This window comes from Crinia signifera, chromosome 6 (genome assembly GCF_055691185.1).
Source record: "Crinia signifera chromosome 6, ASM5569118v1, whole genome shotgun sequence".
In the NCBI taxonomy this organism is placed as follows: domain Eukaryota; kingdom Metazoa; phylum Chordata; class Amphibia; order Anura; family Myobatrachidae; genus Crinia; species Crinia signifera.
Window position 1 is genome coordinate 166,262,835 of NC_139222.1, and position 26,207 is coordinate 166,289,041.

Consider the following 26,207-nt stretch of genomic DNA (forward strand, 5'->3'; position numbering starts at 1 on the left):
ACTCCTTACATTACAGTACTAAAAAGTGAATTCCACCATTGAAAGCAGTGCCACCCAGAGATGGAATACACGTGCTTAACTATACCCCAGGGAGAATAAATAAATAAAAACAAAGGCTTTAAATAAAGCTTCTGTAGAATACTGTTCTTTCATTTAATAAGTATAGGGAAAAGTGGAAGGCTTCAAGATAACCTTCACAGTCAACAGGCAGAAATTTCTGTGGCAGATAGTGTAGAGAACCATACTGTATAACAATTATGTGGAGTACAAATACTCAGTGCAATAACTCCTGATACAACTGCCGAAAATCACCAGTATGGCGGTGGCTGCAGCTCCCCACCCAAAAAAACAAAAATCATACATTTTTTAATACAGGATTTCAAAATCATTTGGGGACACCATCTAAAAAACAAATTTTCAGTAAACAGTGATTACCAATAGAATACATTTAAATAGGCAAAGTGATTTTAGAATTTATTTTGTATAGCATTTTTGAGTGGTAATTTAAAGCTACCCATACAAATAATGAAGTTATCAATGATGAGAGTCGAATTTATGCTATATATATAAAAAATGAATTGATGTGCCTTAATAACGGGTCATCACAGCACTGAGTGCACACTGATTGGAGCCTTATCAAAATTTAACCCCCCCACACACCCTTTCCCAACAAGAATCTGATAATAGGATTGCATTCTAGCTAGACCAGTCCATTCTGAATGACCAAATTATTAGATGAAAGGGTGATAGAAGTTGGACATTGGCCAGCACAATATACACAGATGTGATATAATCAGATATCCCAAAATTGCCCACTTAAAGATTCAATAGGGAGAAAGAAACATGCCATACCCCCCTAACCCATATAAGAAAACACACTAGTATGTACTTATTCACAAATGCAATTGTAAGTTCTCATAACCAGACTGTTTTATAATTGATTTAATGTGGATAGTTAGAAGGCAAGTGGTTATCCTTAACCCTTTGAGTGCCAACGTTGCTGAGAGATCCTCAAAATATCCACTAAAAATGCCAGCGTCACTCACAGCAACTGTTCTTTGAGTGCACTATTTAACTAAACTTCAATGAATTGACTTGGCTGTATTTGTATTTACTTATACTAAAAGAACGGTCGCTGTGAGTGATTCTGGAATTTCTAGCGGATATTTTGAGGATCTCTCACTGCAATGTTGGCACCCAAAGGGTTCATATAAATATCCTCCATAGGACAATGTTTAATACTTTCATATTTATCTGTAAATATTACTGGTAGCCCTTTTAAATTAATTCAGCATCTAAACCATACTAATGAACCGATACACTTACTAAAATGTAAGTGTATTTTTTTTCTTTCATAAGAAACCTGATAAAGATATGGTACTTCTGTACCAGTTCTCTTACATTCCAAGCCGTGCTGCATCCCTAGCCAGTAATGGAATTCATTTACCCATTACCCCTTTATTGACAGTATTTGCATGTCACACCGCCAAACACCTAGATCAGATGAAAAAGAATAATATACATTTAAAAAAGAAAAAAAAAATTCAGTTATGTTATAATATTACCAAACATGAATAATATTTTAATCTACATACTGACAATTTAAATGTTTTAAGCAAACACCTATTTGGTGAATAAGCTCCCTTAAATGCTGAAGATGTTTATAGGTTTATAATATTGTATCAGCACACACTATGGGCCTTATTTTGGTTCATTCTTTCTGACAAAATCCTTCTTAGATGGACAAAACCATGTGCACTGCAGGGGGGCAGATGTAACATGTGCAGAGAGAATTAGATTTGGGTGAGTAATTTTGTTTCTGTGCAGGGAAAATACTGACTGCTTTATTTTTACACTGCAATAGATCTCACTTTGAAGTAAAACCCCACCCAAATCTAATTCTCACTGCACATGTTACATCTGCCCCACCTGCAGTGAACATGGTTTTGCCCATCTAAGAAGGATTTTGTCAGAAAGAATGAACCAAAATAAGGCCCTATGTACGGACAACGGAGCGGCTGCTGACAGGCAATTTACACCTTGGGTCAGATAAAATCATTACCATGGATGTCATCTGGTGGGTTGTTTTTGTGTCACTAGGTTTATTGTTTTTTTGCTCTGGGAGAAGAACAAACTATTTAGCTCCCAGCTGGGCATGGAAGCAAAAGTGGACTAACGGTCTCAAATATCCATAGGATGCCTCCTTTTTGAGAAGCATGCAAAAAAAAAAAAAAAAAAAGAAAAGGGACCAGCTAATGGTATTGTATCCTTCCACATCTACAGTAGGCACGGCTTCAAGTACAGTTCCTTTTATCCTCCACAACATGGAAACTACAAGATGGTATTGTCTTTTAACGCCTCTGACAAAAAAAAAACCTTGGGAGGCCACTGTAACTCTTTATTCCATATGCCCATAGATACAAAGTTATTCCAGAAAGGCCAATTTGAGGTATTGCAAGTGGATAACAATCTTAGTTATTGATGAAGCTGGTATTGCTCTGATGTCAGACACCATAGATGCCATTCATCCTAATGCTCCTTCAGTAAAAAAAAAAAACAAATAACCAAGCACCAACTCTCAGTCACAGCCAAACTACTATCTTCTGTGCAGGCGTCTTAAAACTGCCCATAGTAGATCCCCTGATCCAGTCAGCGTCTTGTCTTCTGCTGACCATCCAGCAATAAACAGATGGCCACAATGTGGTTCTAGATCATTTAAAAAGACTAGGTTAAAATATTCTGTTATATTACAGATTGAGGAAGAGTGGTGGACAGGAGGAACAATCACTAATTTCCATCTGTTAAACAGTTAAAGGTGTTCCTTGTAGGTTCAGAACAGGTTATGTAATCATTAACATGTCTTTGCATGCTCCATGCCCCTCCTCCAGCACCTGCCATAAATTCAAATCTTTATATATTATACTTATATATTAAAAAAAAGTGACGTGGAGGAGCTCGCAATTCTTACCCCTTACTTCTACTTTCTCTGTTCTTGATGAAAAATCAGAACCTCTTATTTATAAAATAAAAACAGACCAGAAAAAAAAAAAGTCAGTTCATAAAACTTAATAGTATGAAAACAAAGAGAAGGGAGCCACTAATCACAGCTTCCTCCCCTATTCAGTGCACTCAAGCAAAGTCTTATCTCTGCCCATCCATAGCAGTCATGGCTTTCTGGGGGCCCCCTGCAGCCTGCGAGTTGGGAGGCCATGCTGGTTGTGGATGATGGTGGTGATGATGGAGGTGTGTGGTAGGAGAAGCTGGAGGAAGCCAAACAGGCTGTTGGCTGGGTGGTGAGGAGGCCCAATAGGGGTTAAAGTTGCCTGGAGGAGAACAAGCATTGGAGGCGGCTGGACTGTTGCTGTTCTGCAAGCTCTCAGAGGTCCGCAGCTTAGAGAACATGGCCAAAGCATCAGGGAAGTTGGGTGGAGTGGCTGGGGTGTTACTCGGTGTACACATCTGAAACAAAGACAGTAAAGCCATCAATAAGGGAAACACATGTTAGGGGTTATTTGCACAAAATTTCAATTAAACAGTTTCAAGCCCCATATGCATACTAGGCAATGAGGTACTTGCTGATGCCAGCACCTCTCGCTGGGTCCCTGCTGCAGCTATCGGAGGCGACTAAGGCAAATTCACTTTCAGATGGACAAATCCATATGCACTGCAAGTGGGCTTGATGTAACTTGTGCAAAAGCTAGATTTGGGTGTTTTATGGTTTCTGTGCAGGGTAAATACTGTGTGCTTTATTTTTACACTGCAGTATAGATAACCGTTTGAAATCGTAACTATAACCCAAATCGAACTCTGCACATGTTAAATCAGCCCCACCTGCAGTGCATATGGTTTTGTCCATCTGAGAGTGAATTTGTCTTTGCAAGTGAACCAGAATAATCCCCATAGTGTGTACGCACCTTTACTCTTTTTGCCTCATTTACTAGGATTAACAACTCAAAAGCCAATGCCATATGCCCAATGATGAATGTTTGGTCTCCACAACTGCCACGTTTAGCTCCAGAAATGTAAACTCACGGCTAGAGGATTTCTGCTCACTTCCTTCCGGAGGTGCTGTAGCGGGCTTATATGCCAACAGCATCACTTCATTATGGAAACTTAAATTAACCACAACCAAATCCCAGGCATTAGGCGCAGTACACACCATCTCCCGACCTCATTCCTGGAGCAACTACATTGCATTCAATTGAATTCCCACAAAAATAGAATAATAGGTTATCAAAATTTGTACACCAACACTGTAAGGCAAAGGTCCAAACTGGCACCGAAATGTTACACAACGTGTAGCCATGCTGCCTGCTTAAACACAATCTTTTTTCTCTATCTGAGACTGGTGAGAAATTAAAGCATGGATCACTCCATGTGTAGGCCCCCAGCATGCCGCCGCTGTGGCCTCTTAAGAATTTAAAACGGTTTAAGAATGGCCTTGTGCCAATGCATACGATAATTATTATTATGTTACAATGTCAAACTGGATAAAATAGTCACTAATGCCCCTTTCAGACCGCACTTTAAAAACGGTATATTGCCGTTTTAAAACGGTAATGTGTGCGGTCTGAAAGGTGCAGGACCACTTAACCGGTTAGAAAAAAACGTTTTTTCTAACCGGTTAAAATGCAGGGTCCTACCCGTTTCAGAACCGGTATTTTAGGCTCAAAATCGGTTCTGAAACGGTATTTAGGACCCAGCCAATGAGCTGGGTCCTAAATTCAGCACAGTGAATACTTAATGAGCGCTCATTAAGTATTCACAGCACTGGACCCCCCCCGCGCGTGTCGACGCCCCCCCCCCCCCCGCGCGTGTCGACGCCCCCCCGTGTCGACTTACCCCGTGCCGGTATCTCCGTTGTGGTTCCCGGCACTGCAGCTCAGTATGCTCGGAAAGCACTTATGAAAAAAGTGTCTTTCAGAAAATGGCTGCCCCCATACGAAAGACAGTTTTTTTAAACTGGGTTTCCTATGGGGCAGCCATTTTCTGGAAGACACTTTTTTCAAAACTGATGAATTTTATGGTACGCATGTGGTACACCTTCATATGTTTTATTCATTAAATTTTACTGGATCATACTGCACTATTGGGCGCCCCTTGTCTTATGTTTGTTGTAGAATACATAATAATGCATTCATACATAACACAAAAAGCACTGTTGCATTTGAAAAAGATTAATATAAAAAATATTGTGGAAAAGTGATTGACATTACTAGGTATAAACAAAATTATCCCTAGAATGTCTGTGTACACATGTGGTATGAAAATCTATTGAATATTACCCTGTTATATCCGGTCAATTGAAAACGGCCCATGGAATAACAGCTTGTACCATTAATGATGAGACTGACTACTGAATGACAAATATTGATAGTGTACATAAACACTCACTGGATTTTCAGGTCAAAGCTTTTTTGATTTTTAAACTTGGGCCCTGCCCTTTAGCAGGAAATGAGTTAACAAAATTGTAGAATCTCCTTAAAATACCATTTCCCCACTTCTTCCTGTTTTTTTAAAAAGCAGGTACAAAATGACAGCCCACTAATATACATAAGATGAGCAACGCACACATTTTAGCAGTTATTTATATCACACATTCTGCTTTAAAGAGAATATGTGGACATTCACATCAGTCCCTGCCCCCAATGGAGTTTACAGTTTATGGCCTTTATTCTATTTTTATCGCTCCCCTGGGCGTTCGGACAGGTGATAGATGTTTAGCAACTGTGCATGTGCAGCTGCATTGTTTGAGTAGGCATGGCAAGTTGATTTTTCGCTGGCCACTCGCACATAGTACGGGTGGGGGGCGTGGGGCAGTCTGCCCATGGTCACACCCATGGGAACGCCCAGCATTTCACGAGCTTAACCATGGAAATTCGCTTCCTGTACAGGGACCCACAGATCTAAGACACCATGCATGCGTATGGGCAAAAATCGGCATGCGAGGGGGGGGGGCATTCATGCAGACGTCATTTATATGACCCGTAAAGTGTCAACCAGAATAAGTGCCTATGTATCTTACCAAATGTATATACACACACATTTTTTTGTTGTGTATTTTTTGGAGTATGGGAGGGGGCCAGGACACACACCATAGTACTTGGAGAAAATCCACACAAGCACGTGTGAAATATACAAACTCCGCAAAGTTAGGGCTATGGCTGGAGTTAAACAGGAGTGCAGACAGGACAGGAGTGCTCTGAGGCAGCATTGCTAACCATTACATCATACCTGCTGCCCATCAACACAACAGTCTGGGGGGGGGGGGGGGGGGGGGGGGCAGAGACGACATTTCACTCACATATTTTGCTTTCATTACTTTATTACATTTGATAGATCTCCAGGTTAAAAATGTTTGTTGCCTGTAACCTCACAGAGACTAAAACATTAAAAGCAATGAGTATCAGGATATTACTACAACAGCCTGAAAACTCAGCGCACATTTCTGTTAAATTGATAGCTGCTTAATATGCAGGGAGAAGTATACCCACATTATCATTCATAGCATGGAAACTGAATGATTTTTTTTTTACCAATATTGTTCAGAAGAGCCCAAATAAATTAGATTTGTCAGGAAAAAAAAGTAATAAAAAGGCTGGGGTATAAAGTGCTGAATTTAACCCCAAAAACCCCCCAATTTTTGGTACTTGTGTATTATCTGGGCGCCCGATATATCGCATCGCATGCGATGCGACCCGATTTTGAGCCTTTCCCGGGAGGAGTGTACAATTTTAATATTGCATCGCATGCCTTAACTAGTGGCATGCGATGCGACGAGATTATACCCAATATTACTTTGTACAGGCACCCTGATGCCTGATTACAATGTTAAATGCACCCCTACACCCGATATTTAATTGTACACCCACCCTGATGGGTGATTACTATGTGAAATGCCCCCTCCCCCCCCATTGTTAACGCCAACCCGAAGCGTGGCGTGCGCAGCGAGCCCACATGGGGCGGCGGTACGCGTCCTCCGACCTTTTCATACCCCCACTATCCACGTGGAGTTGATTTCATATAGTGTTGCAAGCGCAGCGAGCCACCGATAGTCGGGGTATGAAAAAGTCGGAGGACGCGTACCACTGCGCTCGCCACGCTTCAGATTGGCGTTGATAGTGGGGTGGCGTTAACAAGGGGGGGCCATTTAACATAGTAATCACCCATCAGGGTGGGTGTACAATCAAAAATCGGGTATGGGGGGGGCATTTAACATAGGAATCAGGCATCTGGGTGCCTGTACGATTAAAAATCGGGTCCAATCGCGTCGCATGCGATATGATTGTATGCGGTGCAATTTTTTTAACGTGTGATGAAAAAAATCGTGCACCCAGATAATACACAAGTACCCAATTTTTTTTATTATTACTCAAAAATAGCATGTTGTCAAAAGGTAATACTGAGGAAATGACATACTCTAAGCCAGGGGTTCCCAAACTATTTGAATCACGGCACCCTAGAGTATCAGAATATTTTTCACGGCACCCCTAGGCCAAAAGTTGGTTACAAATTTCAGGAAAAATATTTAAAAAGTTGTGATTTAAATGTTTTCCTTAGGTCCACTTATGTGGTGAGAAACAGGATTCACTTCTGTGTACCTACATATTCTTAATTGGCAGCCAAAAGCACTGATTTAGCCTATCTCATTGGCCATAAATATAACTTGAATTGATTCTGGCCACCAACCTGAGGCACCCCTGCAAGTGCTCCAAGGCACCCCAGGGAGCCTAGGCGCACAGTTTGGGAACCACTGTTCTAAGCAGATTTGATGATTGACAGGGGCAGTAACATAACAGTAAAGCAAGGTACACACTAAACAATTTGTTTCATGAGAAATATCGTTATTGATTTCCCTTAACTCCTGGATGAATGGGAGCAATACTGGGCAAACCCAGAATAAAATATGCAATAATTATCCTGTTATTGGGAGCAAACATTGTTTACACATACTGTAGGTCTGGAACTTTTTATAGTTTTATGTGTTAACATCCAATATCAGGTTCATTTAACAGGAAAAAAAAAAAAAAAAAAAAAAGTATTTAACAGAATAGTAGTGGCCATTAAAGCATGTAGCAAATGAATGGGGCTAGTAGTAGTATTCACCCCTTGGTCTTTCCCAGCACTGTAACCCATTTAATGCATGAAAAATGTGGAATATAATATGTTTCCCTGCACCTTATTTACCACAGGTGCATTTTTACCCTGATCTAGTAATTAAACTGGGTATCAGCTGCTAAATGATTTGGTCAGCACTGACAATTAGCAGCGGGGTAGAACTGTATATGCCCTACTTATGCAAAGTCAGTGTTCACTAATGGTGCCCAAAGACGCTACAATAATCAAATGCGTTTTGTACTTTAAGTACAAAACGCATCTTATGTACAATTATCGGGTGGTGTTTATGGGCTTGTGCGATGCGCGTTCCCGGGAGCCCGATATTGTATGTCTAAAAAAGTAGGTGCTGCATGTACTTTTTAGACTACATCTGTAAATTAACATTACAAACATGGGTTAATCACATCGCATGCATCCAAGTGCAAGCTGGAAGAAAAATTGTATAGAACCATTGTACAGTGAAAAACTCATAGCACAGTAAAATTGGGGATGCGGTCATTTGGTCTACTGCATTATGGTAGAAAGTCATTAGGTCGAATCCATTAGGTCGACATGCTAAAAGGTCGACATGACTCTAGGTCGACATGGGAAAAGGTCGACATGATTCTAGTTCGAAAGGTCATTAGTTCGACAGGTCATTAGTTCGACAAGGTCATTAGTTCGACATTGTCTATGTCCACATTCACAAGGTCGACATGGAGTTTTTCACTGTTTTTTGAGCCAACATGTGCCGACAGGCGGTATTTCATGCCCTACCATCCACTAGGGCGTGGTGGGAGAATAAAATAGTGTGCCGAGCGTAGCGAGGCACCGTGCCCGACGCATAGCGAGCGCAGCGAGCGATGCGAGGGGATGCAGTGCACTTTAAACTGTGTCCATGTCGACTGTGTTGACATTCAGGTAAAAAAAACAGTGAAAAACCCCATGTCGACCTTGTGAATGTCGACATAGACAATGTCGAACTAATGACCTTGTCGAACTAATGACCTGTCGAACTAATGACCTGTCGAACTAATGACCTTTCGACCTAGAATCATGTCGACCTTTTCCCATGTCGACCTAGAATCATGTCGACCTTTTAGCATGTCGACCTAATGGATTCGACCTAATGACTTTCTACCATAATGCAATAGACCAAATGATCCCAACCCGTAAAATTGATGCGTCTGTGGGCACCTTTACTGTTTGCAACACTTTAAGCTAGCAAACACATTCATCAATATTGAATAATTATTTTAGTTCAGGGTTTCTAATGAAAGTGGTGCTGTGGTATAGTTGCGAGGAATTAGGATATGACCTAAAAAGTGGGGAGTGTTGGCAAATGGTAGCAGCTAGTTCCCAGGCAGTAAGTGCAGTGAGGATACACTATGTGTCTCCTGTGTGCTACTTTTATGCTCCCCCTTCCCTCACGGGTCATATGGTATGTCCCGCCAGTCAGAACATTCAGCAAAGAAAGTGTATATCCAACCGTTGGGGAAATATGGGTAATTTGTGTTATACTGTACATGCTAATCCAGGACAGCAAAAACCAAGTGTAGACTACAAGAAAATATAAAAAAAAAAAAAAAAACACACCTTGCCTACGGGAATGCTTTAGGCCACAGAAAACCCCTATCCAACAATTAAAGTGCATTTTCCTTAAAGCAGAGACGGCACAAACAGACAAAAAAAAAAAAATTCTGAAAAAAATAGTCCATAGAATGGCAAAATGTGCAGGTGCAATTTTTATCCTTTATTTATATGGTGCCACAAGGGATTCGCAGCATCCAATTACAAAGTAAATAAACAAATAAGCAAGACCACGACTTACAGTTGAGGACAAGTACAAGGTACATAACCATAGCTGCATCAGCAGACGACACTGGAATAAGTATCAGAAAAGCACAGGATTTGGTGCAATCACAGATGGGTAAGTAAGAGAAGGAAAACAAAATAAGGGAAGAGGGCCCTGCTCGTGAGAAATTACTATATGCAGATTGCAATTACAATGATGCAAAATTGGTAGAAAAAAAAAACATCACATTAATGGTACACATTATTTGATTTTAGAAACAATGATTATATAAATTGTAAAGTGGAAATTTCAACGAGCATTGACTTTTAGTTAATAGTATATTAAAGACTACCAATATAACATGATAGAATAAACGTAAGGTGCACCCACATAGCAATCATTCACAAGTTGCTGGCTAATGGCATATACCGTATGAGAATTCTAATACATATTGGATCAAACTATAATATAACAAATTACCAAAGGTCAAAAAATGATGTGTAAAAGATAATTGTTATATTTAATTGAAATTCGTTCTCTTTCTTTTTTTGTCTTCACATACATTTTAACATTTAGTCAATAGCAACTGATCACCTGAAAATCTATGTGCCACCTGAAGGTACCTCCTAGCACCGAGAGTTCAGGGTAATAGTGTGATAAGTAGTAATATAAGCCACAAGAATATATTTCAGATCGATCCCACTAATCTACAGATAAAATATATATTTCATGTGCCACATTAGAATTGGCTTTAAATGTCAACAGTTCCCTTCATATTGCAACTGCTTGTATTAAAAAAAAAAAGGGTTTCAATTTGTTGTTTCTCTTAATTTATTGAGCCTAAACATACTGTTACTATATGAAAAAAGGAGACATGTACAAAACTAAACTAGATTCAGTCAGTATTTCTGCTGCCCAGCCCTCCAGAAGCTCTCACTTTCCTGGAGGCCATTTTGGTGTGATGGTTACATACTCAGCTCCTGCTGTGTTTACATTCATTGGAGGACACAGAAATCACTCAGTGATCTGCATTACACATTCCTGTCAGCAGGGACAGCTCACAGACACATGCACTGAAAGAGCGACATTAACCCTTTAGACATTGAAATAATAGCCAACAAAATGTCATGAAAACCAGAACACTCATATTTACCATGTGCTGATGATGTTGAGCACTGGGTACGTTGGATTCCTGGAAAAAGGTGCTGAGAGCTGTCTGAATACAGAGAACAAAATAAATGAAAAATGAGACCAGGAGCAATAAACTGTTTCAAATTTACTAACATTCAATATATACGCTGGAAACCCAAAACAGCTATGTCCTTTGTATGTGTGAAAGTGAGCTGGCAAGTACAAAGGCCACCGAGTAAATACTGGACTGGGGGAAGAGTTGGCATGTAAACAGCAGCACTCACACCTCTGGTGTTGGGGAACAAGAATGAACCCAGATTTGTCTTGTGGGTAGGCGGACACGTACAGCCAGGAAAGGAGTATTCATGAACATCTCAGACAAAGTAATGATGGCTGCTTTCTTGGGAGCATTACACATTACTTCACAAAAGAGCTTTAGAAAAGCAAAACATTTTGTTCACTCATTTTTAAGCACAAAATACATTTTGGTTCATCTGTAATGCAATAAGCAGATGTTACACTATTTAACCCATTCAGTACTTGCCAGCAAAGATGAAACTGAGCACATGAAAAACATGGCACATGGATTTACAAGCAGACAGCTGGAGATCTACATAAACCCGCCATGCAATAATCATGTACACGGGAACACTTGTCTCTTTAGTAAGTCTGTATATATAGCTAGCATGCCATAATGTGACTGAACAACAGCTTCAGCGTGTACATTATTTTACATGTGACAAATACATCATGTTCATCATAACGCACGTGACCCTCATGGATTATACATTTCTAATCCACACATGAAAATCCAAGCTTTTCCCATCATGAGGTCTATACATTTGTACAGTATGATTGTATACATGTAATGAACAGATGCAGAATCAGGGAGAGCGCTGTAGAGCAGACAACGTTTCTTCCTTCTACATTATTGTGCAACATATGCAGAATGCATTACACACGGCAGAGAGCTGCCCTGCCCCCAATTTACTCCATTTATTACTGTAAACAATGAATCTGCTCTTTGGATAAGAGGATTCTTCAGTGTCCATTAATACATACAACCTAAACAGATTTTGCTAATTTGCTGAAAATGTAAAAAGTACAGTGGATGTGTGTGCACCCCTGTGTGTGCGGGTGTGTGTATGTGAGCAGCAGAAGTGAGGCGGAGACAAAACTGACAACAATAACAATGAGAGTTAACACTTTCACTACCAAAGAGCCACACTGCGGAATTTCACAATAGAAACATGCGACACAGACACGATCTCCTCAATATATCCTGTTTCAAATGCGGAACATCTCATAACCAAAATGCAACACTACACACGCTAGGAAGTAACAGTTGTAGTCATGGGTCTTAAAAAACACTTACAACTGTAATGAGAGAAAAAAAGACTAAAATTGCATACATACACCAATCGCAGGGAAGAGGTTTATAAACAAGATGTGCAGTTAAAAAAAAAAACAAAGTAATGGAAGCAATATAAAATATTGCCCATTACTTCTGTTACCTCTTTAGTTATTATTTACATAATATAATTTCGGGGGGCACATAACAGTCAAACATTTTATTGCAATTTAACATTTCCATACTTCTTTCATTTCCAGGGGTAAAATACAGATGGTGGCACAAAATAACCAGAACAGTTTTTAAACGCCCAGATATCAAATGTCTGCAGCGCTCCATAAAAATGATCTGTAACTAACATACATCACATTTCATAACCCTCGGATACAACGTTTCAATGATAGCACTTTTCCAGCTGCAACAGAAATCAGGCCTGAGCACTTCTGATTCTGAACAAGCCTCTGTGTGACACCACGCTCTGAGATGTAAATAGAACAAAAGGAACGCTATTTGATAAACACTGGTTTATATGCAACTTTAGTGCATTCTCTCATGTGAATGCCAATTTACAAAAAGATTTCACACTGAAAATGCAACCACCAGGGAATCACGTGAATTAAAGGTCTAGACTAAAAATAATGAGGTATAGATGGGGCATCACAACCTGTGTAAATGGGGGGAATCAAAACATTTTACATTCTGAGGCAGCAGAAAGAGGCTTCAAAAGTCTAATGCTGTGTACACACGGTGAGATTTGACATTAGATTTTGACTATATAGTCAAAATCGCATGCAGATCGCACAGGTTTTTACCTTACGATCCCGATGCATGCTCCCGTGACAGCTCAAATCGAAACCCAGATAGACAGGGCAGCAATGACGCAGATTGTATGAATTGTATGTAAAAAGTACAGAGACAGCATAGCACTCGAATAGCAAGTGAATCTCACCGTGTGTACACATCATAAGGAACACCTTAGTATTCCGATTAACAAAAACATCCCTTATTAACCCACTAATCTGCTACTTGCCATGTCCAATCCTTTTCCTTATAAACTGAAAGGAATAAATTCCCACTCCAAGTTAAGAGTGGTCATGGTTTTCAGCTGTGCTCACCTTGGAGAATCAGGGGAACCGCAATGTTGCGCATTTTCCTGTGCACATCACTGTGGTTTGCTGAAAAATCTGCAACGTTAGTGCAAGGAAAACACAACGCCGGCACCACTACTGGAATTGCACCCAAAATTGTACAACTTCATCCCCATATAATAAAATAAAAGCACCAACATCGATTGATATACAACCAATTCCTAACAAAGCTGACTTCAAAAGGTCATTGTCACCGCCAAGAGCTACTTGAGTATGTCATATAGTAAGGAGCAGCCACATACCATTGCTGCTGCCCCTTGGCAGATAATCTTTCATATAAAAAAGGGACAAATATCACTCAGGAGGTTAAAATATGCAGTAAATCAAACAACCAAACCAAACAGAGGTCTCATTTACAGCTAGGATTTACAGTGAATTTGCACCTTTGAGTAATGTTCATTAATACACCTCACAGTAATTAACCAGAAAAGGTTAGTTATCAGAACAAATAAACAAGGAATGTCACATCTTCATAACAGTGATATTCTATTGTTACCTAGGGGGTGAAGGGAGAAGCTGCATTCACCAAGTAATGTTTTCATTCAACACAAAAGTGTACTTGCAAATGTGGGTTATGCTTTCAATGTTTTTCCTATACCACTGTGGCTTTAAAAAAATAATAATAATAATCATATATACATACAAACATGTAAATGATGTGAGCCTCTAATTAGAACATGGATTTGTGTATATATTTATATTTCCTTCAATGGAATGTTTGGACAAAAGACCATGTCATTTTGAACATCTTCTAATTCAAAACCGTTTAACACATAATGATGTGAATGTAAACAGCACAGATGGCCAACACTGTTACATGTTCTAGACTCACACCTCATGCAAATACATACAAGAGATACAGTTACTGTACTGTGTTTATAAATAGATATGGGCTTCATACCACTTCTATAAGATTCAGCGAAGGGTCATCCGTCACAAATACACTACATACTAAACACCTCACATAATATTATCAATAATTATTTTATTTATACAGCACTCTTTCTTCAACACGGCTCAAGGCGCTATTAGAATAATTAATAACAAGAACAGGTGATTATAGGCAAGCGCACATAAAATAAAGCAACCTATTGCACATGTGACAGACATTTGGGGCCAAATGTAGTAGGGTGTAAATCAGAAAGTGAGATTTTGGGAGGGCTTTACCATTTTTTTTAGTTTAAAGTGGCAATCAGATTGTAAGTTTGCCCTATAGATTGTAAGCTTGCGAGCAGGGCCCTCCTACATTTTGACTGTCTGTAAATACCCTGTTTTGTTGTATCACTGTCTGCTATTGTAAAGCGCAACGGAATATGCTGCGCTATAATAGAAACTGTTAATAAATAAATCATTTACAACATAAAATTAAACATGTTTTTCGGTGTAATACCCTTTGGTACTGCTTTCCTAGCACGGCGCCTGTCTCATTAATTGTATGCCTCAAGTTTAAGGTACTAAAGGCATACAATCAACGCGATAGACCCGATTTTTTAATCTCATGGATCTTATGCATCCATAAGATGAATGAGATGCATGAGATAAAAAATCGTGAGCCCCCAATAACCATTGTTAACGCCACCAGCCCCATCAACGCCAACCCGAAACGTGGCGAGCGCAGCGAGCCCGCGTGGGGCGTCGGTACGCGTCCTCTGACCTTTTCATACCCCCACTATCCACGTCGGCGTGGAGTTGATTTTATATAGTGTGGCAAGCGCAGCAAGCCCAAAGCGTAGCGAGCCCCGCGGACTACTTTACATGTATTCTGCCTCCGCTCGCCACACTATATAAAATCAACTCCACGCCGACGTGGATAGTGGGGATATGAAAAGGTCGGAGGACGTGTACCGCTGCGCTCGCCACGATTCGGGTTGGCGTCAATAGTGGGGTGGCGTTAACAATGGGGGGGGGCAGCAATTAAAATTGGGGTTTTGGGGGCTTTTTACATTGATTCCAATGTAAAAATCTCGTCGATTGCGTCATCTTATGCCGCACAAACACATAAGATGCATGAGATGCTTGAGATATCAGCCCCACACATACAATCTAGATCGTGGGTGCCGTGCTAGGAAAGCAGTACCTACCCTTTTCACATCACACCTAATTACCCAGATCATGCGGGTTCGACCCGGTAAATTGTGCAATGTGAAAGGGGTTACCGGTTACAGGTAACCGGTAGCAACACAGCTACCGGTTAACTGTTGCTTTGCAGTATGAACAGGTTAATTCGGTCGAGCAACCCGTTTCCTGTCCACACTATGGAGGTGGCAGCACCATCTCTAAGCGCTGCCTCCACCCCCACCCTCGATGACACTCCACAGCGCCCCCACATGACGTCAGCGAACAGGCAATATTGCCGGTTCTCTGATGCAATTTGAACAGACCGCACATGCTGGGTCACACCGGGACTGAACCATTTCAAAGTCCTGGTGCGACCCTGCATTTGTGATCTGAAAGTGGTATAATGATTGCAACTTGGCCCTTGGGATGATTACCATATATACTCAAGTATACGCCTACTTTTTCAGAACATTTTTTATGCTGAAAAAGCCCCCCTCGGCTTATACTCGAGTGAGGGTCCCACTTGAGTCAATACATTTTCCCAGTTTTTTGTTGTAAAATTAGGTGCCTCAGCTTATATTCGGGTCGAGTATATACGGTATATATTATTTAATTGTGCTTCTCTGTATCTCTGTTTTTAATTTCATGTTAGCACAAAAACCATTTAATTGCACATTTGGGTGAAATTTTATAGGATGAGAGATTTGGTAAGAAATCTCCAGTTTTTTAAAGTGACAATCATTTACACTGCTAAATCAGTTTGATTTTGCAGTGTAAATGATTGTCACTTAAAAAAAAAAAAAAAACCTGGAGATTTCTTACCAAATCTCTCACTTCCTGAATCTCTCATCCTATTAAATTTCACCCTTTGAATCTAACCCATAACAATGAAATATATAAATTTCTTGCTGCTAACTTAGGTTTTTCTCTACATATAAAATGAAAGCAATTGGTACAAATTTTGCTTATATAAAAAACCATATACATATTGTAAGAGCAACAAAATCAAATACACTGTAAATATATACAACGTACTGTGGGAGAACACAAAGATTCAGTATGAAATCCGGGCGGTCGCAATCCTGACGGTCGAAATACCGACAAGACAGCATCCCGAACACAATTTACCCAAAAATAAAGTACAACATACATGTGTGCAGAATTTTTGAATAAATTCATGAATGGGAATAGCCTGTGGCCTATGGGCGGTACTCATTTGGTTCCCACCCCCCTCCCTGCACCCATGCGCGCCAGCTATTTAATAGCATCTGCAAACAGGCATCTTCTCAGCTTGCTACTCCCAAGGGTGGCAAGCTGAAATGAGCGAAAAGGGACCTGTTTGAGCAACAAAACCAGACTTTTCACATTGAGCCCATTAGCTTGGGTTTAGCCACTTTATGTGGCTAAACCTGACACTTATGGGTGTGATCATCACGATAAAATAACATTTTCCCACTGACACTTTAGATGGAAACCAACAATTACATATTGACCTGTATATATTTATCAATCAGCATTGCATTAATAATTGTAGTTTAGTCATATCGATTGAGAAAAAGGAAGCATAGCTTTTATTTACATCACTGAGCTACCCCACCTACAAAGAGGTAGCTCAATCTGAAGCAATCCTTTTAACATTAAATAGAAATGTGTTTTTCTAGTCATAAGTAAGCTATATACACTTTAGTGAGTAACATTTTCCAATGTCAGCGTGGCCACTAGAGTAGATCCCATTGTGTACATCACGGTGGAAACAATACTAGGCAGGCTCGTTTATAGGAGGAAAACAATGCCATCCTTATATACCACTAAAGAGGTATTATATTGAAAAAAGTAGTGTCATTGTACATACACACGTATGTATGTATGTATGTATGTATAAAAGTAGTGTCATTGTACATACAATATATATATATATATATATATATATATATATATATATATATATACACACACACACACACACACACACATACATTTTTTTATTTTTTTTACACACACAACCTTTTAACCACAGAGGATCATGCAGGCACACGTGGATTTTGCTTTGCAAGGTAGATTAAAAGACATGTTTTAGAAAAAAAAGGAACTACTATTTAGAAATGGGCTCAGCATGTCACATACACAGTGTGAAAATATGTGTCTTATTTACTGTAGGTAATGTAAGTACATGGTGGTGACTGTTGACCAATGTGAGGGGAAAGCTGGAAAGACGACACACTAGGTACCACCAGCCAGCGTGCTATGTCTATGTGTATGAGTGTGTGTACATAGCACAGGGCGTGTGTATAAACAGTGTGCGCAGTCTCACCTCAAACTGCCAGTGTGCAGCCTGCAGTAGCTGCTTGGCCTGATCCGCCGCGCATCCTGCCGCCAGCACAAACTGGTTAATCATAACCTGGTGCCGCAATTCCTCCATATTTACCGACATCCCCGGGCCCCACTCCACGCTCCCCGCCCGGCCGCCTCGCTGCTATGTCCTCCTCAGCCTAGAGAGAGAACCTAGCGCGTCACCTACTGTAGGGCGGGACTTGGCTTTTGCACCGCTACCGCTCACTAGTTAATTGAGGTGCCAATCTACGTCACTGCGCTCCATGAGACGCTCTGCTATTGGCTCTCTGGCTTGTTTTGGGTAATCACGCTCTGTTATTGGCGAAGACGTCTTCTATGTTGTTGTGTCCGCCTATCTTGATGTTTTGGACCGAGCTGATTGGCCGACTGGTTGTGTTGACGAGCGCAGAGATAGTCACGCCGGCCGCTGATTGACTGTGAGCAGACGACTAGGCCGGGGAGAAGCTGATTGGCCGTCGCTGAAGCGTTTGAACACAGGGCTCAGGGATCTGAACGGTGCCTGATTGGCCGCTGAATGCCCGTATGTGACAACAAGGAAATGTGGCCAAGTTCATTGAGGACTGTGAGGGTGAGACGAGAGTTAGGGGAGGACTCTGCTCGCAAAGTGCAAACACTGAGGCCTTCCTGCATCAGGAAGGAGACTGCAGTTTCACCCAAGCCCCAATATCCCCGAAACTCCTAAGCTTAACTGCTAATGCAAGCTTGTGTCCATCGGTGGTTACTTTAGGATGGTTCCATATACTACAACATGGGAAATAGAACTAGTGACAGTTATAAGGTAACATAAGAAGTGGTTTTCATTGCATTAAACTTGCACCATAAAATCTAAAATCTATGCAACCACTGTGGAATCAATAACTAAAAAGTATCTAAAATCTTAAATTCTACAGAGGAATAAAATGATTGATAAGGAGTTGGTTTTATTATTTGTCCACTCCACACCTACAACAGTGTTACACTCCTCAATTTACATAGACATGCAAGTGTAGTATAAGGCGGCACTCTTGGACAAATCATGCAGACAAGATGTAACTTATACGATTCGGTTTTATTTGAAGATGGTTGTTTCCCAGAAAACCAAATTTGGAAGTGATACATCTTGTCTGCATGACATGATTTGTCCATGAGTGCCCGCCTGATTCTACACTTGGTCACTTGCATATATATATACTTATTTACAGTTTCTTATATAGCACAGCAGACTCCGTTGCGCTTTACTATATATATATATATATATATATATATCTATATATATGTATATATAGATATATATATATATAGATAGATAGATACAACAATACCCAGCGCACAGATCTCTCAGTTCACGGATAAGTCCAGAAATATGTCCCACAATGTGTGCAGCTCTCTTTCAATGGGATTGTACCAAAAAATCCCCACAAAGGTACTTGCAAAAGAAAGGAAAAAGAAAGCGCACCAATGAGCAGAAGTATCATAAGAAATACACACTGATTTTATTGCTCACATACATTGTAGTTAACGGAAATAAGCTTGCCAGCTCGATGTAACACAGGGACCAGGGTACTCCTACAGATGTCAAGTCTACCGCGCCACAGCCTCGGATCGCCGGACAGATATCCAAACGCCGGAGCTGCCACGGGGAACGATGCACGGAGCCGCCTGGATCACCACTGGAAGCTGGACGCCACTACGTCGGACCAACAAGCCACGCCCAACGCGTTTTGTCACTCAAACAGACTTCGTCACACACCCCCCAGTGGTGATCCAGGCGGCTCCGTGCATCGTTCCCCGTGGCGGCTCCGGCGTTTGGATATCTGTCCGGCGATCCGAGGCTGTGGCGCGGTAGACTTGACATCTGTAGGAGTACCCTGGTCCCTGTGTTACATCGAGCTGGCAAGCTTATTTCCGTTAACTACAATGTATGTGAGCAATAAAATCAGTGTGTATTTCTTATGATACTTCTGCTCATTGGTGCGCTTTCTTTTTCCTTTCTTTTGCAAGTACCTTTGTGGGGATTTTTTGGTAAAATCCCATTGAAAGAGAGCTGCACACATTGTGGGACATATTTCTGGACTTATCCGTGAGCTGAGAGATCTGTGCGCTGGGTATTGTTGTATCTATCTATCTATCTATATATATATATATAGTAAAGCGTGTCTTGATAAAGGGAAACCACCCGAAACGTCGATTTACAGCACCTACCTGTGTGCGTCTGCTTCTTTCATATTTTAATTAATATTGGAAACCGTCATGAGTGCTCCCTCCAAAACTGCATGTATATTTCCCTGTTGGGATTAAGGAGGCACCGGACACGTTGATATTGCCAGGAGAGTGCCAGGCGCTTCTATAAATATATATAGTAAAGCGCAACAGAATCTGCTGTGCTATATAAGAAACTGTAAATAAATATATATATGCAAGTGACCAAGTGTAGAATCAGGCGGGCACTCATGGACAAATCATGTCATGCAGACAAGATGTATCACTTCCAAATTTGGTTTTCTGGGAAACAACCATCTTCAAAAAAAAAACGAATCGTAGAAGTTACATCTTGTTTACATGATTTGTCCAAGAGTGCCGCCTTATTCTACACTCGCATGTCTATGTAAATTGAGGAGTGTACCACTGTTGTAGGCGTGGAGTGGACAAATAATAAAACCAACTCCTTATCAATCATTTTATTCCTCTGTAGAATTTAAGATTTTAGATGCTTTTTAGTTATTGATTCCACAGTGGTTGCATAGATTTTAGATTTTATGGTGCAAGTTTAATGCAATGAAAACCACTTCTTATGTTACCTTATAACTGTCACTAGTTCTATTTCCCATGTTGTAGTATATGGAACCATCCTAAAGTAACCACCGATGGACACAAGTTTGCATTAGCAGTTAAGCTTAGGAGTTACTATATTGGGGCTTGGGTGAAACTGCAGTCTCCTTCCTGATGCAGGAAGGCCTCAGTGTTTGCACTTTGCGAGCAGAGTCCTCCCCTAACTCTCGTCTCACCCTCACAAAGTCCTCAATAAAGTTGGCCACATTTCCCTGTTGTCACATACGGGCACTCAGCGGCCAATCAGGCACCGTTCAGATCCCTGAGCCCTGTGTTCAAACGCTTCAGCGTCGGCCAATCAGCTTCTCCCCGGCCTAGTCGTCTGCTCACAGTCAATCAGCGGCCGGCGTGACTCATTGGTGCGCTTTCTTTTTCCTTTCTTTTGCATATATATATATATATATCAGTAATAGGGTGGTGGTACTAGCGCTGTAAGGACACTCCTCCCCCAATATTCAACTGATTAATGTGGGTTAATTCCACGTATTTTTGGAGTGGCAGCTCCTCTCCTTTTGGCTCCTATTCCCAGGAACCCAACGGTTTAAATCTGAAAAAAATGTGAGATAGGCGCCTCCTTTGTGCAGTATGTTACTGAATGATCTGAATACCTTCACCACTTAGTGTAGAGAACACCCCAAAGATTAAAGGTGTACCGTCTGTAGTGGTCCTAAACCACTATGTTATGAGCTCGATTTGCAAATTCCCTCAGATGTCAGGAACCCTTGATTATACTCCAGAGATTCTTCCCTTGGTCAAATGGCCACATGTATAGATAGAAACATAAGAACAACACTAGCGTAATATTGCTACAACAAATTTATTTACGCTACACAATGACAATAAATGCCCGTACAATGTTTAAAAAGCAAAAGAGCTTATCTGATCCAATCGTCCCCACTGGTCAGTCTCAACGCGTTTCGTCCGTTTAGCCTCACAGGCTGGACTTCCTCAGGAGCATGACTTCTATGGGTCCTCTGCCCCATATTTATACCTCCTCTAATTGATTATTGGAGTGGGGATCCCGCCATCGCGGCTCCCCACTTCCGGTTTCCGGTCCGTGGAACGCAAAAAACTAATTCCGGGAGCTCCGTGGAACGCACAGAGCTTCCGGTAGCGTCATTTCCGGCTGGCTCCGTGACCCGCACAGGGCCTCCGACATCGGAGTGCACGGCAGTGTCACGTCCCAGACGTGGGCGGGTGGCTATGTCCGGGAGCTCCGTGATCCGCACGGAGCTTCCGGTGACGGCATTTCCGGGGGCTCCGTGACTGCAACTGTATCAGATAAGCTCTTTTGCTTTTTAAACATTGTACGGGCATTTATTGTCATTGTGTAGCGTAAATAAATTTGTTGTAGCAATATTACGCTAGTGTTGTTCTTATGTTTCTATCTATACATGTGGCCATTTGACCAAGGGAAGAATCTCTGGAGTATAATCAAGGGTTCCTGACATCTGAGGGAATTTGCAAATCGAGCTCATAACATAGTGGTTTAGGACCACTACAGACGGTACACCTTTAATCTTTGGGGTGTTCTCTACACTAGGGCCCTTATTCTGAATCGTGCGGTACGGCCCGCGTGCGGCCATACCGCCGATGTTTTCAGTCTGCACATGCGCAGAGGTCAATCTGCGCATGTGCAGCCCAATTCGCCGCAGACGTAGTTCGTCCGCCGCAAAGGGGGCGTATAGGGGCGTGAGGGGCTTCATACCCTCATTTCCCTATGCATACGCCCCGCGTTTCATGGGCGTTCCCATGCAAACGCGGGGCGTATGCATGCTAATGAGAGTATGACGCCAGTGATGGGGGCGGGAAGCTGACGTTGCCGGATGTCAGCTCTCAGCCCCCATACAAGCTATCACACGGACGATTGTCCGTGTGGTCTCAGCTTGCGGGACCTGGTGGGGCGTGCGGCCCTGCCTTCGATGGTCGCCGACCATCGAATGCAGGGGGCAGCTCCCACCATGGTGGAGGCGTACGCCCCACCATTTTCTTGCGGATCGCCAGCCGTCCGTGTACGGACGGCCGTGGCGATCCGTATCGTGGGCGGGGATTGGTTTGTGCGGCCGGAGCACCGTGTGCGGCACCGGCCGCACAGATCTGAATAAGGGCCTAAGTGGTGAAGGGATTCAGATCATTCAGTAACATACTGCACAAAGGAGGCGCCTATCTCACATTTTTTTCAGATATATTTGGCTTTAAACCAGGAAAAAGCACATGTCGACTTTAGCTATGATGTGTCAGCAGTTGGCAGGCTCTTGAGAAACAAATGCTAGTGTAGGACTTGCAGTGAAATGGGGTCCCTTGGCGATGGGCTGCAAGCTTAAATGCATTGATCAATTCATGAACTAAAACCCCATTATTTATTTGATTAATTGTATACTAAGGTGAGTTAGTTCATTATGGAGAGTGTTGAGTCCCTGTATTTGTATGTATTAGAGCATGTGGTCACAGGCCACTTTCACCCCAACCTGGGAATGGCGAGTGCTGTTTGCACCCCATTCGCAGGGATGGCGAGTGTTGTGGTACTCTGTATGTGTGTATATATGTGGGTTAATTTTTATTAACCTTTGTTACTGTGATCATAGCTTTCTCTTTCACCCCAGATGAGCTAATTTATCTGTAACCTGTTACAGCTGCCCCTTTAATTCTAAGTCAGGTGTTGTGTTAGGTGACTGCCTCATCTTTAAAAGCCATAAGGCACTTGGCAGGTGAGCTTTAAACCAGGAAAAAGCACATGTCGACTTTAGCTATGATGTGTCAGCAGTTGGCAGGCTCTTGAGAAACAAATGCTAGTGTAGGACTTGCAGTGAAATGGGGTCCCTTGGCGATGGGCTGCAAGCTTAAATGCATTGATCAATTCATGAACTAAAACCCCATTATTTATTTGATTAATTGTATACTAAGGTGAGTTAGTTCATTATGGAGAGTGTTGAGTCCCTGTATTTGTATGTATTAGAGCATGTGGTCACAGGCCACTTTCACCCCAACCTGGGAATGGCGAGTGCTGTTTGCACCCCATTCGCAGGGATGGCGAGTGTTGTGGTACTCTGTATGTGTGTATATATGTGGGTTAATTTTTATTAACCTTTGTTACTGTGATCATAGCTTTCTCTTTCACCCCAGATGAGCTAATTTATCTGTAAGCTGTTACAGCTGCCCCTTTAATTCTAAGTCAGGTGTTGTGTTAGGTGACTGCCTCATCTTTAAAAGCCATAAGGCACTTGGCAGGTGAGCTTTAAACCAGGAAAAAGCACATGTCGACTTTAGCTATGATGTGTCAGCAGTTGGCAGGCTCTTGAGAAACAAATGCTAGTGTAGGACTTGCAGTGAAATGGGGTCCCTTGGCGATGGGCTGCAAGCTTAAATGCATTGATCAATTCATGAACTAAAACCCCATTATTTATTTGATTAATTGTATACTAAGGTGAGTTAGTTCATTATGGAGAGTGTTGAGTCCCTGTATTTGTATGTATTAGAGCATGTGGTCACAGGCCACTTTCACCCCAACCTGGGAATGGCGAGTGCTGTTTGCAACCCATTCGCAGGGATGGCGAGTGTTGTGGTACTCTGTATGTGTGTATATATGTGGGTTAATTTTTATTAACCTTTGTTACTGTGATCATAGCTTTCTCTTTCACCCCAGATGAGCTAATTTATCTGTAACCTGTTACAGCTGCCCCTTTAATTCTAAGTCAGGTGTTGTGTTAGGTGACTGCCTCATCTTTAAAAGCCATAAGGCACGTGGCAGGTGAGCTTTAAACCAGGAAAAAGCACATGTCGACTTTAGCTATGATGTGTCAGCAGTTGGCAGGCTCTTGAGAAACAAATGCTAGTGTAGGACTTGCAGTGAAATGGGGTCCCTTGGCGATGGGCTGCAAGCTTAAATGCATTGATCAATTCATGAACTAAAACCCCATTATTTATTTGATTAATTGTATACTAAGGTGAGTTAGTTCATTATGGAGAGTGTTGAGTCCCTGTATTTGTATGTATTAGAGCATGTGGTCACAGGCCACTTTCACCCCAACCTGGGAATGGCGAGTGCTGTTTGCACCCCATTCGCAGGGATGGCGAGTGTTGTGGTACTCTGTATGTGTGTATATATGTGGGTTAATTTTTATTAACCTTTGTTACTGTGATCATAGCTTTCTCTTTCACCCCAGATGAGCTAATTTATCTGTAACCTGTTACAGCTGCCCCTTTAATTCTAAGTCAGGTGTTGTGTTAGGTGACTGCCTCATCTTTAAAAGCCATAAGGCACTTGGCAGGTGAGCTTTAAACCAGGAAAAAGCACATGTCGACTTTAGCTATGATGTGTCAGCAGTTGGCAGGCTCTTGAGAAACAAATGCTAGTGTAGGACTTGCAGTGAAATGGGGTCCCTTGGCGATGGGCTGCAAGCTTAAATGCATTGATCAATTCATGAACTAAAACCCCATTATTTATTTGATTAATTGTATACTAAGGTGAGTTAGTTCATTATGGAGAGTGTTGAGTCCCTGTATTTGTATGTATTAGAGCATGTGGTCACAGGCCACTTTCACCCCAACCTGGGAATGGCGAGTGCTGTTTGCACCCCATTCGCAGGGATGGCGAGTGTTGTGGTACTCTGTATGTGTGTATATATGTGGGTTAATGTTTATTAACCTTTGTTACTGTGATCATAGCTTTCTCTTTCACCCCAGATGAGCTAATTTATCTGTAACCTGTTACAGCTGCCCCTTTAATTCTAAGTCAGGTGTTGTGTTAGGTGACTGCCTCATCTTTAAAAGCCATAAGGCACTTGGCAGGTGAGCTTTAAACCAGGAAAAAGCACATGTCGACTTTAGCTATGATGTGTCAGCAGTTGGCAGGCTCTTGAGAAACAAATGCTAGTGTAGGACTTGCAGTGAAATGGGGTCCCTTGGCGATGGGCTGCAAGCTTAAATGCATTGATCAATTCATGAACTAAAACCCCATTATTTATTTGATTAATTGTATACTAAGGTGAGTTAGTTCATTATGGAGAGTGTTGAGTCCCTGTATTTGTATGTATTAGAGCATGTGGTCACAGGCCACTTTCACCCCAACCTGGGAATGGCGAGTGCTGTTTGCACCCCATTCGCAGGGATGACGAGTGTTGTGGTACTCTGTATGTGTGTATATATGTGGGTTAATTTTTATTAACCTTTGTTACTGTGATCATAGCTTTCTCTTTCACCCCAGATGAGCTAATTTATCTGTAACCTGTTACAGCTGCCCCTTTAATTCTAAGTCAGGTGTTGTGTTAGGTGACTGCCTCATCTTTAAAAGCCATAAGGCACTTGGCAGGTGAGCTTTAAACCAGGAAAAAGCACATGTCGACTTTAGCTATGATGTGTCAGCAGTTGGCAGGCTCTTGAGAAACAAATGCTAGTGTAGGACTTGCAGTGAAATGGGGTCCCTTGGCAATGGGCTGCAAGCTTAAATGCATTGATCAATTCATGAACT

The 26,207-nt window shown here is 41.6% G+C and overlaps 1 protein-coding gene across 1 annotated transcript; it reads right to left on the reverse strand.

The window, feature by feature from the left end:
• Positions 1-129: 129 nt before the first annotated feature.
• On the reverse strand, positions 130-18,290 carry UBALD2 (UBA like domain containing 2). Its single transcript, XM_083147938.1, has 4 exons — positions 17,892-18,290; positions 11,046-11,108; positions 2,005-3,459; positions 130-1,700 (listed from the first exon to the last, which is right to left on the reverse strand). The coding sequence occupies exons 1-3, from the start codon at positions 18,009-18,011 to the stop codon at positions 3,142-3,144; spliced, it is 501 nt and encodes a 166-aa protein (XP_083004064.1). The 5' UTR covers positions 18,012-18,290; the 3' UTR covers positions 130-1,700; positions 2,005-3,141.
• Between the last annotated feature and the right edge of the window lie 7,917 nt (positions 18,291-26,207).